Source organism: Podarcis muralis, chromosome 6 (genome assembly GCF_964188315.1).
Source record: "Podarcis muralis chromosome 6, rPodMur119.hap1.1, whole genome shotgun sequence".
Lineage (NCBI taxonomy): Eukaryota > Metazoa > Chordata > Lepidosauria > Squamata > Lacertidae > Podarcis > Podarcis muralis.
In genome coordinates this window covers 86,650,274-86,667,493 of record NC_135660.1, presented here as the reverse complement: position 1 = coordinate 86,667,493, position 17,220 = coordinate 86,650,274, and the positions used below count along the sequence as shown (strand labels likewise).

Below are 17,220 nucleotides of genomic sequence, written 5' to 3'. Positions count from 1 at the left end.
AAATCAGCCCTCCTGTCAAGGAAATATCTCATTACTCACCCAGTGTAAGATATTCCACCTTCTCCTCCTTTAGTTTCTCTTTTCATTCAGTGAAGCCAACAGCTCACACGTGTGTGTGTGTGTGTGTGTGTGTGTGTGTGTGTAACAAAGCATTAATAGAGAAGTGTAGCATAGTAACATACTGGCTGAGAGAAATGAAACACCTTGAGGTATGTGACAGTTAGCCTCTTTTTTGAAAAAAAACTGACAACCTGGAGGTGCCAGTTCTAGATTCTAGATTCTACATTGCAGCATAAAAGCCCTGCCCACTAGAGGCCGGGTATTCTATTAATCAAATAAGGCTTCTCCAAACATTATCTGCATAACTGAACAACTTAGGTCAAGGTTTACCTCAGGAATCGCCTGAACCCTTATACCCGAGTTGGCGAGGCTCACTTGATAACAAGAAATAGTATCGTTGGCCCGTTATTGTGGGGCACTTTGTCACTAGAGGTTCAGCGGGCACCTTCTGTTTAAACTTTTGAATGCCTGCAATATGTTGTAGTGGTTTGAGTGTCAGACTAGGACCTGAGTGGCCAGGGTTCAAATCCCCACTCGGGTACGAAGCTCCTTGGGTGACCTTGGACCTCTCGGCCGAACCCACCTAACAGGGTGGCTGTGGGGATGAAAATGGGAGGAAGGGAACCGTCTATGTCACCTTGATCTGCTTGGTGGAAATGTGGGGTATAAAAGACAGTAAAATACAATATATAAACCTTTTTTCTATTCTGCCAGGCCTATGCAGCCAACTAAGAATACGTCTTTCTGCACCGGATAATTGATGTCTGTAGTTAACTTTTTTCTGTGGTGTTATGCATTTTTTGTTGTAAACTGCTTTTGTGAATGAAATAGCAGCCTATTAATATTTTAATAAGTAAAATAAAATCATTTTGTTTTAGAGATTTTTCCAAGAACGGGATGACTGGGCAACATAATGCAATTTCAAAGTAACTCACTCACAAGAATGCTTCCTTATAGGAAGTTATTTTGTGAAAAATAAACCATGAAACCAAGTAAAAATATATATACATTTTTGCCCTGATCACTTTTGCCTCTGGCCCTGCCCATCACTGCCATGTGGCCCTCAGAAAGTTGCGCAGAAGAGAATTTGGCCTTCAGGCTGGGGGGGGAAATCCTTCTAAATTTAAAATCATGGAGTTAGAAAGAACCATAAGGATCATCTAGTCCAACCCCCTGCCATGCAGGAATATTTTGCCAATGCGGGCTTTGAACTCACAGCCCTGAGATTAAGAGTCTCGTGCTCTACCTACTGAGCTATCCCTCGTTCCTGGCTCCTTGTTCTCTAGCCTTGTTTGTGGACTCCTGCAATGTAGGGTCAGTTCGCAATCTCTCCCTCCCTATCTCAGCATGTCTCTAAATCAAATGTGGCGCTGAAATCCTCACCTCTGACTTTTTGCTATCGCTTTCAGGGCCACGTAGCACGGCTTACTCCCGCTGGATTTCTTACCTCAGCACTGCTTGGGAAGCTCTGCTCCTGCTCCTCACGTTTCCCCATTCAGCTCCGAATCCATCTCGCCCGCTCTTTCCTCCAGGATGTCCCAGGCCGGAGCAGTCATGTGCTTCCACCCTGAGGGAGACCACGCCATGTCCCCTCAGCGCTTTGCCCGAGAGCTGAAGAGGAGGCCTTGGCTGTCGCCGTCCAAGAATGCGGAACCTGCTGCCTTGAACCCCCAGCACTGCCTCACGCCCAACCTCAACGCCGGCAGGATCCACCTCCTGCGCAAGGGGCTCACCGTGGAGGCCAAGCGCTCCCAACTGGGCATGTATAACAGCACCGGCTCCCTCATCCGGAAGGTCACGGAGATGGGTTACCTTGGCAACAGCAACTGCCCCAACTCAGGGAGAGTGACAGCTCCATGCACACCGCTGAGGAGCAGGCCTCCGCCCTCGCTGGGCTCCCCAGGCAGCCGCATCCCCCTGGTGGCCTCAGCCCCCGGCGGTCAAAGCTCTGTGGTGACCTTCCGCTTCATCGAGAAGGCCAGCGTCAAAACTTTAAATGGCCTCCCTCTGGTGGAGTCCAGGAAGGAGAGTGGCTTGAGCAGGAGTCTGGAGCTCGGGGAAGCCCTCCATTTCGGAAGCCCGTCAAGGAAGCAGGGAAGCGGTTGCCCCGTGGCCCAAAATCCGCATTCCCCACAGCGTAACGCCGCAGTGTCCCCGGAGCCTATTGCTCAAGAGGCAAGCGAGAGCATCAAAGTGAAGACAAACGAGTCCGTCTTGGCCGGTACTGGCCCTGCTGTTGAACAGGCACCACTGGCCCTCAGTGGTAAAGGCCAGGAGCACCTTAGTCACAAGCTGAAGCTGGAGACATCTGCTTCAGACCCTCTCCTGGCTGGAAACAGGTTCCTTTTGGGAGCGCAGTCTTCCCTGAGCCTGGGCAATGGGAGCCCACATTCTCTCAATGCCAACTGCCTCTCCAGCTCCCTTACCAACGGCATGATCAGCCCTTCCAACGACATCTCAGCGCTACGGAGAAGCCCACAGAGCGGGGAGTCCCAGTACCAGGTACTTCAGCGTCCCTTCATTGCCAGGAATGGCATCTCCTCTGCCCCTTCTTCCTACATCTTCCTCCATCCCATGCAAGGAACCTCACAAATAAGCATTTTCTCTCTCTCTCTTCTACAGGGGAGTCCATGGGCATATTCCCGAGAGAGCTCTGCCCACGCCCAGCGCATCGCCAAGGCTAAGTGGGAATTCTTCTATGGCTCCCTGGACCCTCCTGGAACAGGTAATGGGCTCGATGCAAGTACTGGTAGGGGAGAGCGTTTGCATATATGAAAATCAGCATCTCTTCAGCATTCAACCCTCAAAAACGATGTCCTGGCGGAGGTTCCACATACTGTACGGTACTGTTGTGGATGCAGTCACAGCAGGGGCGCATCTGGATGCTGGCGGTTGAAGACTTTTATAAAGCAATGTCCAGTGTGGCTGCCAGATTCAGACAACGCAGGAACGGTAGACGTGCACCCATAGATAGCAGGCTTGAAATGCAAAATGGGCTCTCATTAGCTGGGCTGCTGGTTGGGTGGTGATAAGCTGAAATTCAACAAGGAAAATATGTAAGGAGAGAAGAATCAAATTCATGGGTGTGGAACGAGGCACAGGTAGCTATGGGAAAGACCTGAGATGAACAGGGGGACCCTCGTCCAACCCTTTGTAGGTGTTGAAATGTGAATTGCAGCATTCACTTCCTATGAGGAAGTGGACTTAACCATTTGCTAGAGATCCTGAGAAACTCCTCCTTTTTTCATAGGTGCATCCCTGGGATGTTGCGTGCAAAGGCCTGAGGGCTAGGAAAGCTGGAAGTGGTTTTCCATAGTGGTTTTCCAGCTATTTTTCCTGGGATATGCCCCAGATACACTCTATACTTCCTGCTGGAGGTGCTCCTCATTCAGACTCTGTTACAGCTTTTTAGGTTGTGATCCACCCTGAGATCTACAGGTATAGGGTGGTATACAAATTTTAACAACAACAACAAGCTCTGTAAAAATGGAGAGAGGTGCTCTTTCCCCTGGAATACATTCCTTGCAGTGTCTGGATAGACAGCGGTTGCGTTCGCACATCATGCTAAGACAAACTGTAGCTTAGTGCTGCCTCTTGAAGAGGAATCTGCAGCCACTTTGTTCCTTCCTGGACTTTTTTAATAAGTGCAGCAGCTAAGCCAAGGTTTGGTTTAGTGCATCGTCTGAACCCAGAGCATGGCTAAGCATCTCTCCACCTTAACCACAATCCATAGCCAGGGTTCCTCCTATGGTTACAAGAATGATTCTGAGTCTGGGCAAAATGCTAAGTTAACTGTAGCCTAGCTGCCATCCTAGGGACGCGGGTGGCGCTGTGGGTTAAACCACAGAGCCTAGGGCTTGCTGATCAGAAGGTCGGCGGTTCGAATCCCCGCGATGGGGTGAGTTCCTGTTGCTCGGTCCCAGCTCCTGCCCACCTAGTAGTTCGAAAGCACATCAAAGTGCAAGTAGATAAATAGGTACCGCTCCGGCAAGAAGGTAAACGGTGTTTCCGTGCGCTGTTCTGGTTCGCCAGAAGCGGCTTAGTCATGCTGGCCACATGACCCGGAAGCTGTACGCCGGCTCCCTTGGCCAATAAAGCGAGATGAGCGTCGCAACCCCAGAGTCGGTCAGGACTGGACCTAATGGTCAGGGGTCCCTTTACCTTTTAGCTGCCATCCTGCACTAACCTCAAAAGTCAGGGGAGGAGTGAAGCAGGGATGAGCTACTCTCTGGAAGCCAACCCATTTGTGAAGTCACAGTAAGCCATACTCTGACTTAGCAGTGATATGCAAACCAGGTCACTGTGCGGTGAGGAAGGGAAATATTAACTAATAGATTGACAGTGTTATATGAGAGGCCTGGTACTCTCCTGGTTTTGGGCCACAGTTCCCATAAGCTCCAGTCGGCATGGCCATGCTGGCAGGGGTTGATGGGCGTAGTAATTCAAAAGCACCAGGTGGGCACCAAGTTGGGAAAAGCTGGGCAAGAACCTTTCCTTGCATGCAGATGCTGTGACTGTGGGCAGACAAAAAAGGAAAAGAGGCTGCAGGCACAAAAGGGAGCAAATGGAAGCGTTTCCATCCCCAAAAATCTACCCATAAGCTTCCCAGCAGAGCAACACTTGTGAGTGATGCACATCTTTCTTGACTGCACCCGTACAAAGAACAGTCCACAAACATACAGCGACCAAGTGGAGCGATGTAAAAGAAAGGAATGGCCTCATCCCTGCACAACCTCAGTCGCCATGGAAGTATGTGACATGGCAGAGTGATTGCATGAACCTTCAAACAAAGAGGAGAGCGGGTGCTTACTGATAAGATATTTTTATCAGTAAGCACCAGAGCCTGCCCTGCTCTTTGTTTGATTCCGCATGGTGCTTCTTAACCCCCTTCCTGCAGGCTGATTGTGTGAAGCCTAATGCTGCATCCATAAATATTGGCCCATCTAGCCTAAGACTGACTTATAAAGTCTCAAGTAGAGATTATAAAAAAAAATTTAAAAAATCCAGTAGCACCTTAGAGACCAACTAAGTTTGTTCTTGGTACAGTGGCACCTCAGGTTACATACACTTCAGGTTACATACGCTTCAGGTTACAGACTCCGCTAACCCAGAAATAGTGCTTCAGGTTAAGAACTTTGCTTCAGGATGAGAACAGAAATCGTGCTCCGGCGGTGCGGCGGCAGCAGGAGGCCCCATTAGCTAAAGTGGTGCTTCAGGTTAAGAACAGTTTCAGGTTAAGAATGGACCTCCGGAACGAATTAAGTACTTAACCAGAGATACCACTGTATAAGCTTTTGTGTGCATGCACACTTCTTCAGATACACTGAAACAGAAGTTACCAGACCCTTTTATATAGTGGGAAGGTGGGGTGGGGTATCGACTAATTGCAGTTGTTAACTGTTGTCAGCAGGTTTACCATACCCATTGAGCCGATCACCCATCTCCTACTACCCTTCTGAGAAAAACCCCACCCCACCCTCCCACTATATATAAGGGTCTGGTGACTTCTGTTTCAGTGTATCTGAAGAAGTGTGCATGCACACAAAAGCTTATACCTAGAACAGACTTAGCTGGTCTCTAAGGAACTACTGGACTATTTTTTATTTTTTATTTTTTTGAGTGCGTCAGACCAACACAGCTACCTACAGTGGTGCCTCGCAAGACAAAATTAATTCGTTCCGCGAGTTTTGTCGGCTTGCGATTTTTTTCGTCTTGCGAAGCACGGTGTCGGGAAAGTTTTGGAAAAGCTTCAAAAACCTCAAAAAGCTTTAAAAACCTCAAAAAAGGCTACCACACCGCATTCTATAAGTTGCTCCTTGAAGTCAAGTCGCAACTGTATTAACGGTGTTAAGAAAAAGGAAACAAACTTGCAAGACGTTTCTGTCTTGCCAAGCAAGCCCATAGGGAAAATCGTCTTGCGAAGCAGCTCAAAAAACAAAAAACCCTTTCGTCTAGCGAGTTTTTTGTCTTGCGAGGCATTCGTCTTGCGAGGTACCACTGTACTTGAATCAAGTAGAGATGATTATTGTTGTTATTATCTCTTTAGTTATACCCCGCCTTTTACCCTGACAGGGACTCAAGGCGTCTTAAAGATAAAATAAGAACAACTAAATATGGGGGTCGTTAAAAAACAACTCTGTGTGTGTGTGATAGCTATTAAAAACATGTAGATAATTACAGTGGTACCTCTGGATACGAACGGGATCCGTTCCGGAGCCCCGTTCGCATCCAGAAGCAAACGTATCTAGTGATGTTACGTCTGCGCACGCATGTGCTGCTTTTCACTGCTTCTGCGCATGCACGTGGCTGTGAGGGTGACAGGGCTGAGAGAAGTCCCCCCCCCCCATTCTCAGAGACCCAGGCAGGTTTGTATGAGGGAATATGGTCTTTCAGTGAGCTAAGATGTTTTTCCCAGTCTTGAGCTATTTAAACCATGGGTAGGCAACCTAAGGCCCGGGGGCCAGATGCGGCCCAATCGCCTTCTCAGTCCATCCCGCAGACAGTCCGGGAATCAGCGTGTTTTTACATGAGTAGAATGTGTCCTTTTATTTTGAATGCATCTCTGGGTTATTTGTGGGGCATAGGAATTCGTTCAATATTTTTTTCCAAAATATAGTCTGGCCCCCCACAAGGTCTGAGGGACAGTGGACCGGCCCCCTGCTGAAAAAGTTTGCCGACCCCTGATTTAAACAGACAAACAAAGAAACAAACAAACAATAATGAGAATGAGATGAAGAAACTGCAAGATGAAATGCGTATCTGTTAAGACAATTAACACTGACATTGAAGAATTTGGGATGGACCTTGATGAATGCTAGAATTGGTTTCAGTGGACTAAAATGATTAAAAGCAAGAAGGGGAATTTGCAGATATGAAGAACTAATTAGGAAAAGGAACAATAAATGTTTTCCTTCCTATCAATCTTTTCAATTATACCAGTTAGTCTATTAGAAAACATAAATATAAAAAATGGGGGGAAGTATTTCAGAAAGAGCTTCTGCTTATGATTTTTCCATCACCCCCACAGTCCTTAAAAGATTTAACAGTCTGTGAAATTGGAGTTAGAACTCTGATTACTCCCAAGCACTATTCAATTTCAAGGAAGTTATGACGATTGAATAATGTGTGTTTTAGCTGATACACAAATAATCACGAAGTTAAAAGGTGGAATTAAATTCTTATTTGAGATAAATTAAATTCTTATTTGAAGGAGGGGGGAATATATAACACCGCATATGCAGATTGTTAAAATATATTAGGGATACAGTGGTACCTCGGGTTAAGTACTTAATTCGTTCCGAAGGTCCGTTCTTAACCTGAAACTGTTCTTAACCTGAAGCACCACTTTAGCTAATGGGGCCTCCCGCTGCTGCCGCACCGCCGGAGCACGATTTCTGTTCTTATCCTGAAGCAAAGTTCTTAACCCGAGGTAATATTTCTGGGTGAGCGGAGTCTGTAACCTGAAGCGTATGTAACCTGAAGCATATGTAACCCGAGGTACCACTGTACCTTTAAAGTAGCGCTGGAAAAGGTGCCCATACAAGGGCAAGTTGCAGGCAGATTTCGTTGACTTTTTTGGAGGGGGGCAAAATTCTTCATATGGCTTAGGCAGGCCCTCCAGATGTTTTGGGACTACAACTTCCAACATCCCTAGCTAGCAGGACCAGTGGTCAGGGATGATGGGAATTGTAGTCCCAAAAACCTCTGGAGGGCCAAGTTTGGCCATGCCTGGCTTAGGGGTGCTTATCATTGCAGAAAGTGGTGGTGGTCTCCTCTCCTCTCCCCCACCCCTTGCTTTCTCCATCTGTCTCTAAGCTGTCACTATTTTGTGGGAGGGTTTCAAGTTCACAACAGAAATTTGGGTTTGCTCAATTAAAGCGCACTAAAGCACTCTGTTGCTCTAGCACAACAAATTCACTATAAAAAGAAAGGACAAACTTTTTGCAGTTAGGAATGTGACAGGGAAATGCACTTAAAAGTGTGAGATGGACGATTGACCAATAGGAAGGTGTGGAAACACCCCGTGAACAAGCCAGGATGAATGTTCAATATGGCCAGACATAATCTAACCATTGCGTTAGCTCTGTGCAAAGCAAATTAGAATGAACGCTGAATAAACAGGTTGCCTGAAGTAAACCCCATCCCTCTCCTTTAAAAGTTTAAACTGTAAGAAAGAAAATCAGTGTCACTTCGGGAATATTCTGGGAGATGATGATGGCAGCCACCAAGAACAACTGTGCTCATGCAAATATAAAAAATACATCTTTGTCAAGAGTGGTAACTTTAAAAAACTATTTAAAGTAAGAGAGAGAAAGAAGCAAACCATTGTTGCTCACCCTACCCAATTCAAAACAGTCATCCCCACCCCAGCTTAAGGCATGTCTACTCAGAAATAAGTCTTACCATACACTTGGCAAATCAGGATGAAGGGATAGCTCAGTTGGTGGAGCACGAGACTTTTAATCTCAATGTCATGGGTTTGAACCCCATGTTGGGCAAAACATTCCTGCATTGCAGGGGGGGTTGGACTAGATGACCCTTGTGGTTCCTTCCAACCCTACAATTCTATGATTCCAACAGGTTCATTGGTGTATAACCTCCCCATAAACAAGTTGAATTGAATGCTCAGTAATGACCAGATATGGTCTGACCTCAGCATAAGCTTTGTGCAAGCAAATTGAGATTAATCTCAATAAATGGAGCCTTTAACAAATGCTAAACACTTTAGAATGTGGGGGAACCTGCCCCTTCCTTCCTTCCTTCCTTCCTTCCTTCCTTCCTTCCTTCCTTCCGCTGTCTGTTTTTGTTTTTCTTCTCAATTTTTCTCTTTGTCTGATTGGGATACACAGTCTGTACTGTACAACCAGAGGTGTTGACATACGGACGCGGGTGGTGCTGTGGTCTAAACCACTGAGCCTCTTGGGCTTGCCGATCAGAAGGTCGGCAGTTCGAATCCCTGAGACGGAGTGAGCTCCTGTTGCTCTGTCCCAGCTACTGCCATCCTGGCAGTTCAAAAGCACACCAGTGCAAGTAGATAAATAGGTACCACTGTGGCGGAAAGGTAAACGAACGTTTCCATGCGCTCTGGCTTACATCACAGTGTTCCGTTGTGCCAGTAGCGGTTTAGTCATGCTGGCCACATGACTTGGAAAGGTGTCTGTGGACAAACGCCGGCTCCCTCAGCGCGAAAGCGAGATGAACTCCACAACCCCATAGTCACCTTTGATGGACTTAACCGTCCAGGGGTCCTTTCCCCCCTTTGTGAGTTCCATGATTCTCATGTAAGGCTCAGAGATCCAGCATCTGCCAGGACTTAGTGAGTAGTTTTTATTTGTAACCCGGGATCTCTCTATTCCAGGGATGCGTCCTCATAACACACCCGATCCTCCACCTCAGCAGCTCAAGAAATCCAACCACCAGATTCAGCCAAAGCCAGATTGGACGGGACCCGAGCATAGCTTGTGCCACGTGGAGGTGGAAATTGAGATGGCTCCACCAGGCAGTGCAAAACCTGGAAACTGTGAAACGGGGATTATCCGCAGAACCATAAAGTACTCGGAGACAGACTTGGATTCTGTCCCTTTGAGGTGCTACCACGAGACCAACATTGATGATATATTGGCTGAGAAAGATGAAGCGGATTCCGCCATCGAGAGCCAGAAAGACAGCGAGAGCAATCCAAGTTTCACAGGAATCTTGGGGAAAGGGTGTGCTGTTCCAGGAGACCCCTTTGCTCAGCACACAAGAGAAGATGATGACAAGCGTCTGAGAAACAAGACGCAGGACATTGAAGATGACGAGGTATTCGAAGCCATCCAACAGCATCAGGAGAGGTGAGGGTCTCTCTGGACTGGTCAGTACCAAGCTTGTCCCTTGCAGTGAGCAATATTGTCTGGTTTTGTTCTTACAGAGGTCGAGATTCCCCAGCCACTCTGGGCGGCTTCCAAAAAAATATTAAAATACTGTAATACATCAAACATTAAAAGCTTCCCTAAACAGGGCTGCCTTCAGATGTCTTCTAAAAGTCTGATAATTGTTGTTCTCGTTGACATCTGGTGGGAGGGTGTTCCACAGGGCTGGTGCCACTACCGAGAAGGCCCTCTGCCTGGTTCCCTGTAACTTGGCTTCTCGCAGTGAGGGAACCGCCAGAAGGCCCTCGGTGCTGGACCTCAGTGTCCGGGTAGAACGATGGGGCTGGAGACGCTCAAAACAAAGCATAGGCTTTACTTGTTTGACTTAGTCTCTTCATACAGAGCTACCTCTTTCCTGTGAAGGCTGGGTTGGGTCTTGCCAAAGCTCATCTGGGGGACCTTTTCAGCCATTGAAGCTGGTGACAATTGTCATTATGAACTTCTCGGGCACAAAGTGGAGGCGGAGCGAAGCAGCTTCCCATTGTGTTGCTTCAATACTGCGACACTTTGGTGCTGCAAAGGCACTGGTTGTCTGCAATTAGCTGCAGCAAATTAGAAGAGCTGTTCCACACAGCATATTCCCGATAAAGCAAATCTCACAGTGTCCATTTCCATTGGCAAGAATCTATTATATATCCATCCTTTTGGGCAAATGCACCCTTCTTCCCCCAGCTATCCCTTTGTTTTCTTCTTTCTCTTGAAGTAGCTTCTGTTTCTAGCACTTTGACAGCTTCCTTTTCACTCATATGGGTGATGTTCCTGAATCAGCCCTTGATTTCCCATGTGAGAGGAGTTCATTGGAATCTTCTTTGTCTAAACTCAAACATTAACCCAAAAGTAAAAGGGAGAGAGAGAAAATTGTGTCCTCTTTGAAGCCAGACCAATTGCTCATTAATTATTTCATTTTCAGTATCACAGTGGCAAAATTCAGCTCATAAAAACTAAATGACGATGATGATGATGATGATGATGATGATGATGAACAATTGTTCTGGCCACAAGGGGAAAGTACAATAATTAAACTTGTCCCTCTTTGAAGTTACTGGCTGACGGGCAGATTCAGGGAAATGCTGGGTATCTCAGTGAACAGGAACCAACCACTTAAAGTGACAGAGGCTGGGGCAGAAAATTAAAGGTTCTGGCAAATCTCAACAGCACTGTGAGATTTGGACAGGCTAGGCTGCAGTTGCGTTTTAACTCAAAACAATTGCCACGAATCAGGTCAGAGAAAAGGTAGGCAACAAAACAGAGGCTAGGACGCAACAAATGCTACCTGGTTACTTTGGGAAAACTTAATGAACAAATGATGTTGAGATGCAAGACAAAGGGTGGAATGCAATGTTGCACTGAGGAGGTTGTGTCATCAGTGCAAACGTTTCTGCTTGCAAGGTGGAATTATTATTATTAATATTATTTATTGGATTTATATATCGCCCTATACCCAAAGGACGTGGGTGGTGCTGCGGGTTAAAGCACAGAGCCTAGGACTTGCCGATCAGAAGGTCGGCGGTTCGAATCCCTGAGACGGGGTGAGCTCCCGTTGCTCTGCCCCAGCTCCTGCCAACCTAGCAGTTCGAAAGCACGTCAAAGTGCAAGTAGATAAATAGGTACCGCTCTGGCAGGAAGGTAAATGGTGTTTCGGTGCGCTGCTCTGGTTCACCAAAAGTGGCTTAGTCATGCTGGCCACATGACCCAGAAGCTGTACACCGGCTCCCTTGACCAATAAAGCGAGATGAGCGCCGCAACCCCAGAGTTGGCCACGACTGGACCTAATGGTCAGGGGTCCCCTTTACCCTTTATACCCAAAAAGGTCTCAGGGCGGTATCGCCTTCCTCCTCCCTGTGTGCTGTTCTGGAGGTTCTCCAAGCAGATTTGAGGAGGGTACAGAGGTACACAGGGAGATTTTTTGCGGGGGAATGAAGCCCCATTGCACTAGCAGGAATCCTTGCTCTGGCTTATGCAAGCACAACAACTTTATTGAATCCTGCACTAACCATCTAATTACACACAAACAGGGGTGTGTGTAGGGTTTTGGAAACTAAGGAATTCTTGTTCTCTAGAGGTCCATTAAATTCCTTCTGGGAATGTTGAAAGACTTTCCTATTTGGATTGGCATTCAGCAGCTGAAGGTGAGGTAAATCACTCGTGATCAAATATACACATATATTTGTATTATTGGGTATGCCCTCCATCCCCGCAAAAAAAAGAGTTCTTAACCTGTCCTGAGCCCATGGGGGGGAATATTTATTAAGATTGTCAGCAGGATAGGCCAGCTCCTGAGACAAGGTGAGGCGACCACCTCAGATGGCGACATCCACAGGGGCAGCAGATCTCAATGTAGATCTTTATTCCTCACTTGTTGCTGATGTAGACCTTCACTTGCCGCTTCTTCCCTCACAGGGAGGGCGGACGCCATTTTGTGGTCTCCCTCAGGTGCCAAAATGTCTTAAGCCGGCCCTGACTCTCAGTATACCCACAAGCATGTCTTGGCAGAGTGGGGGATAAATTCACCTTTTGCGTATTTCGTTTTTAGGGAAGTTTTTAATGTTTAGTAGACTATTGTATTTTAATATTCTGTTGGAAGCCGCCCAGAGTGGCTGAGGAAACCCAGCCAGATGGGTGGGGTATAAATAATAAATTATTATTATTATTATTATTATTATTCCCCATGGAAACCCTGTTCCTTGCTGCAGACTCTGCACTCTACTGATTATGAGTAGAAAAAGCAGCTGAAATTCCTTTTCTCTGGCTATGTCAGATGTGGCTCCTTCCTTTTGACCCTGAAAATCTCAGCTCTCCATGAAAATGCTCCATACATGCTAAAGTGTGCTGATCTCAGTAGTCTCAGCAGACTTCAGATTCCGACAGGATTTTAAAGCCTTGTCTCAGCACAGCAAGATCCCTGTCTAGGCAACGGTATCCCTGTATAGTGACTCCCTCTGTCGGCAGCTGAGCTGTCAAAGCGCACAGGGAGTTTTGTGTCCTGGCGGAAGGGGAAGAGAAGTCATTGAAAGGGTTTGAGGAAGAGCAAGTTGAATGGTTTGAACAATGGAGAGATATGAATGGTTTTGATGGCAGAATTGTGCATAGAGGTAGAAAGACTGGGGTGTAAAAAAAGGAGGTCAGAGAGAAGTCTAGCGATGACCAGAATAATATCCCCTATTTCCAACTTGCTTGCAAAATCAAAAGAAGCAACTGCAGAATAAAAGTGGAGGAAGGGTTAAGAACCACTCTTTCCATCTGTTTTGAAGGGGAAACCTGTTCAATGCCCATGGATTACCCTGCACCATTTTCCAAGAGGGAGAACGTTTTAGTAAATAGCAGTGTCCTGACCTCCCCTCTGATGAATTACAGATTTGGTGTAGGACATTGAATCATTGGCTTTGCCTAAATTTAAACCCCACTGGTCTACTACCCTTAGTATTGCAAGGTTGTCATGAGAGCGCTTGGACTAAAATTGTCAACCAAAATCTTTACTTTCCTGGTTTATCACCACAACAGTTATTAACATTGGGCTTCAGGAAAGCAAATAATTTAATTAGGCAGCAATTTAATTGGATATCAAGCGACAGAATAATCTGGCCACAGTAAGGAAATTTTGTCTGTGGTATGATTATTTTCCAACTAGTCATTTTGACACTTCGGCACCCTATTTGCAAAATTTTACGATTCCAAAATACAGACACACTTTCACTTTCACAAGATAGAATATACTGCCTTTGCCTCTACTTGAGGGTTGATCTCAAAAAATTCCACCAGAAAAGCTGCTATGTCCCTGTGGAGATGGCATTATTGAGTCCGTGGCTCATGTGCTTCTGGCTTGCACTCTTTATAAAAATTTGAGGAGGGAGGTTATTGCCCCTCTATTATTCTCCATGCCAGGTCGCTAAACCATTGCTACTGTGTCCTTTCTTTTAGTAGATCAAGGTGATCAGGAGACAGCAAAAATCGCAAGGTTTTTAGTGGGGGCAATTAGAATATGATCTATTATTTGATTATTGATGTAAACCCCCAAAATGTACTTTCTATAGTTAAGTTTTTACCTATATCTTCAGTACATTTTATTTTATTTTATTGCCAGGGCTAGTGGCTGATGTAAATAAAGATTCTGAATTCCGAAAGAGCAGTGTGGTGTCAGGAGAAAAAGGGGTAACCAAGGGACAGTGGGAGTTGGAGTTTATGAGAGTAAAATGCCTCTCAGAGATATGGGAGAAGGATGACCAGCTATGCAGGCCAAAAGAATACAGCCCCAGAATACTGAAATGGTAGACACATGTCGTGTGCACTTGGCTTGGAGTCAAATCATATATCAAGGCAAATCTGGGTGAAGATGCACAACTCCAGACTCTCCAAGTGTCCCTGTTTTCCAGGGACAGTCCTGGATTTACAGAAGCCATCCCAGTTTCTGATTTGATCCTGGAGTGTCCCGCTTTTCCTTAGGATGTCCCTGTTTTCATCAGAGAGTATGGCATTATCCGACCCCTGAGCCATCTGAAGGCAGCCCTGTATAGGGAAGTTTTTTAATGTTTAATGTTTTGTTGTGTTTTTATATGTGTTGGAAGCTGCCCAGAGTGACTAGAGCAATCCAGTCAGATGGGTGGGGTATAAATAGTAAAATAATAATCATAATCATAATCATAATCATAATAATTTAAAAGGTAAAGGGACCCCTGACCATTAGGTCCAGTCGTGACTGACTCTGGGGTTGCGGCGCTCATCTCGCTTTATTGGCCGAGGGAGCCGGCGTACAGCTTCTGGGTCATGTGGCCAGCATGACTAAGCCGCTTCTGGTGAACCAGAGCAGCGCACGGAAATGCCGTTTACCTTCCCGCCAGAGTGGTACCTATTTATCTACTTGCACTTTGATGTGCTTTCAAACTGCTAGGTTGGCAGGAGCAGGGACTGAGCAACGGGAGCTCACCCCGTTGCGGGGATTTGAAACCGCCGACCTTCTGATCGGCAAGTCCTAGGCTCTGTGGTTTAACCCACAGCACCACCCGCGTCCCTTTATTATTATTTAGGACATTCTTATTTTCATTGGCAAAATGTTGGAGTGTATGCAGCACTATCCTTTCCACTCCTCTTAGCTAAAAGGAAAGGTGGGGCCACAGCAGCCAGGAGCCACTGCAGAGATCACTTTCTCTGCCAGAGGAGAAGAATGGAACTGGATAGACTCCCTCTCTTTCTTAGAAAGACAGAATTAGAGGTAGCGCCACTGCAAAGAACATTGTCTTTACTTGTCAAAAGCCCTTGGGCCAGTGTGGGCTATCAGTTGCATAAACTAAGCAAAAAGGGATTTAGTCCCAGCAAAACTTGCAGAAGAAGCTCAGTGCAGATACACACCAGTCCATTGGGCTAGACCTCAAAAACTTCTCTTCCCAACAGGAGAGCCAGAATCCATAGATCTTCCCTATGCCTTAGCTTGGCAGAAGAGAGGCTGACTCTGGTTAGCTCCTGACCCATGGCCAGGATTTGTTGGGGGTGGGCAGGACACCCACCTGCCATCATCCCATGTCTTGCTCTGTCTAGCAGATTTGGAATGAAATGTCTCAACAACAGTTGCTTTAAATTACTTTCTTTTCTGACCCCAAGCGCTCAGAAAAATCTGTCAAAATATCCAGTCACTTGAAAACTAGGAAGTCAAATAAAAAATTAACACCGGGGAGTCCCTTTCATGTATTTAACAGGTATATTTTGCAAAATTACAAAGAACACACCTTTTTCATCTTTTTAAAAAATCTAAACAAGTTTTCTTGGATTTGCTGAAAATCTTTTCAGTATTTCCTTTTCAAATTACCGGTACTCCTTTTTTTCCCCCAGTGCAGTTTTTCAGTAAGCACAGCCCGTTGAGATGCTCCCCTGTCATTGTCTACCTTAGCCGGGTCATTACTTTCCGCAAGAAGAATCACTAGAATATTCTGATTATTTCTACTTTTAGTTAAGGTTTTTTATTTATTTACTTGATTCAGGAGGGGCAGCTTCCCTCCTGCCTCCCCCCCCCCCCCCGCTATGCCCATGCTGCTGACTGCTGTGTCTGTTTCTCTGTAACTTGTGCCTCCCTCTCTCTCACCACCTCATCCCCAATCTGCAGGATCATCAACAGAGAAGCCCAAGGGCTGCTCAAATCCCCTGTGCCCTTTCTCCTCGGACACAGCCTCTCCAGGGACGGCATGGATTCGTTCAGCAGGCATTTTGAGAGCATCATGGAGTCTCACCGAGCCAAAGGGACCTCTTACACCAGCCTCGACTCCATTGACATCCTGTCCTCCCCGGCCCAAACGCACAGCGGAACGTACTTCACCTTCGACCTCCCAACTCTCACCCCCGAAGTACAAGAGCAAATTCGAGACAGTGCCAAGCTCATTGAGCAGAACTTCGCCCCCCTGGCCCACCTGGAGCCAGACTCCGGGACAAGCTCCGCCACGGATGCCCCCTGGACCGAGCGAGAGGAGGAGCCGAGACAAGGCGGGGAAGGCAGCCTGCAGAGTCCCTGTCACTCCGACGACAGCCTAGGAATTCCCCTGGCCTCCATCATAAGGTGAGTGAATGAAGCTAATTCTATCCAGGGGGTATATGAGATAACATCGTCGGGTGCTTCAGGATCCCAGCTGACCTTTTATTTTACCTGTGGACTCTGCAACAACTCTCCCATCTCACAAGCTGGCAAGGATGATGAAGGGATGTGTGTGTGGCCACCACGACCCTTCCTCTCAGACCTTTAGAAAATGATCTTTAGGCACCTGACGGATGCTGTCTTACAATGGGGCGTATGGCTCTTTGCCAGAGTTCTGTGGTGCATTTTCAAAGCCTTGTGAAAGCTGCTGTTTTGACAGGTTTTTAAAGCCCTATGAAAAACACAGTCGTCCGCTGTTTCACAGTGAGGGTTTCCCCCCATGCAAGCTTGGCTCAATTGTTCACCTGAGCTGATGTTTCCTTGATGCTCTTTATTATATGCTTTTGAAAGGATCTTGTCCGCATTGTTCACCTGCCAAGTTCTTCCTATGCGTTTTACTTTTCGAAATCTCTTACTGTGTGCCTAGATGATGACGACGACAAGGGTGATGATTATAAATTCCCGCTCTGTGGACAGTGAGAGGGGCCTGAGTTTCGCAATGATCCGAAGGCAGGTATAGGCAAACTACGCCCTCCAGATGTTTTGGGACTACAACTCCCACCATCCCTAGCTAACAGGACCAGTGGTCAGGGATGATGGGAATTGTAGTCTCAAAACATCTGGAGGGCCGTGTTT

The 17,220-nt window shown here is 46.6% G+C and overlaps 1 protein-coding gene across 1 annotated transcript in view; it reads left to right on the top strand.

Annotated features, from left to right (window-relative positions):
- The first annotated feature begins 1,583 nt into the window (after positions 1 to 1,583).
- Positions 1,584 to 17,220, top strand: part of PSD (pleckstrin and Sec7 domain containing) — a 91,155-nt gene continuing 75,518 nt past the window's right edge. The window contains exons 1-4 of the mRNA XM_028728990.2: positions 1,584 to 2,562; positions 2,683 to 2,785; positions 9,419 to 9,893; positions 16,063 to 16,509. Of these exons, the coding sequence (XP_028584823.2) occupies positions 1,594 to 2,562; positions 2,683 to 2,785; positions 9,419 to 9,893; positions 16,063 to 16,509 (1,994 nt within the window). The 5' untranslated portion in view covers positions 1,584 to 1,593. The remainder of the gene's footprint in view (positions 2,563 to 2,682; positions 2,786 to 9,418; positions 9,894 to 16,062; positions 16,510 to 17,220) is intronic.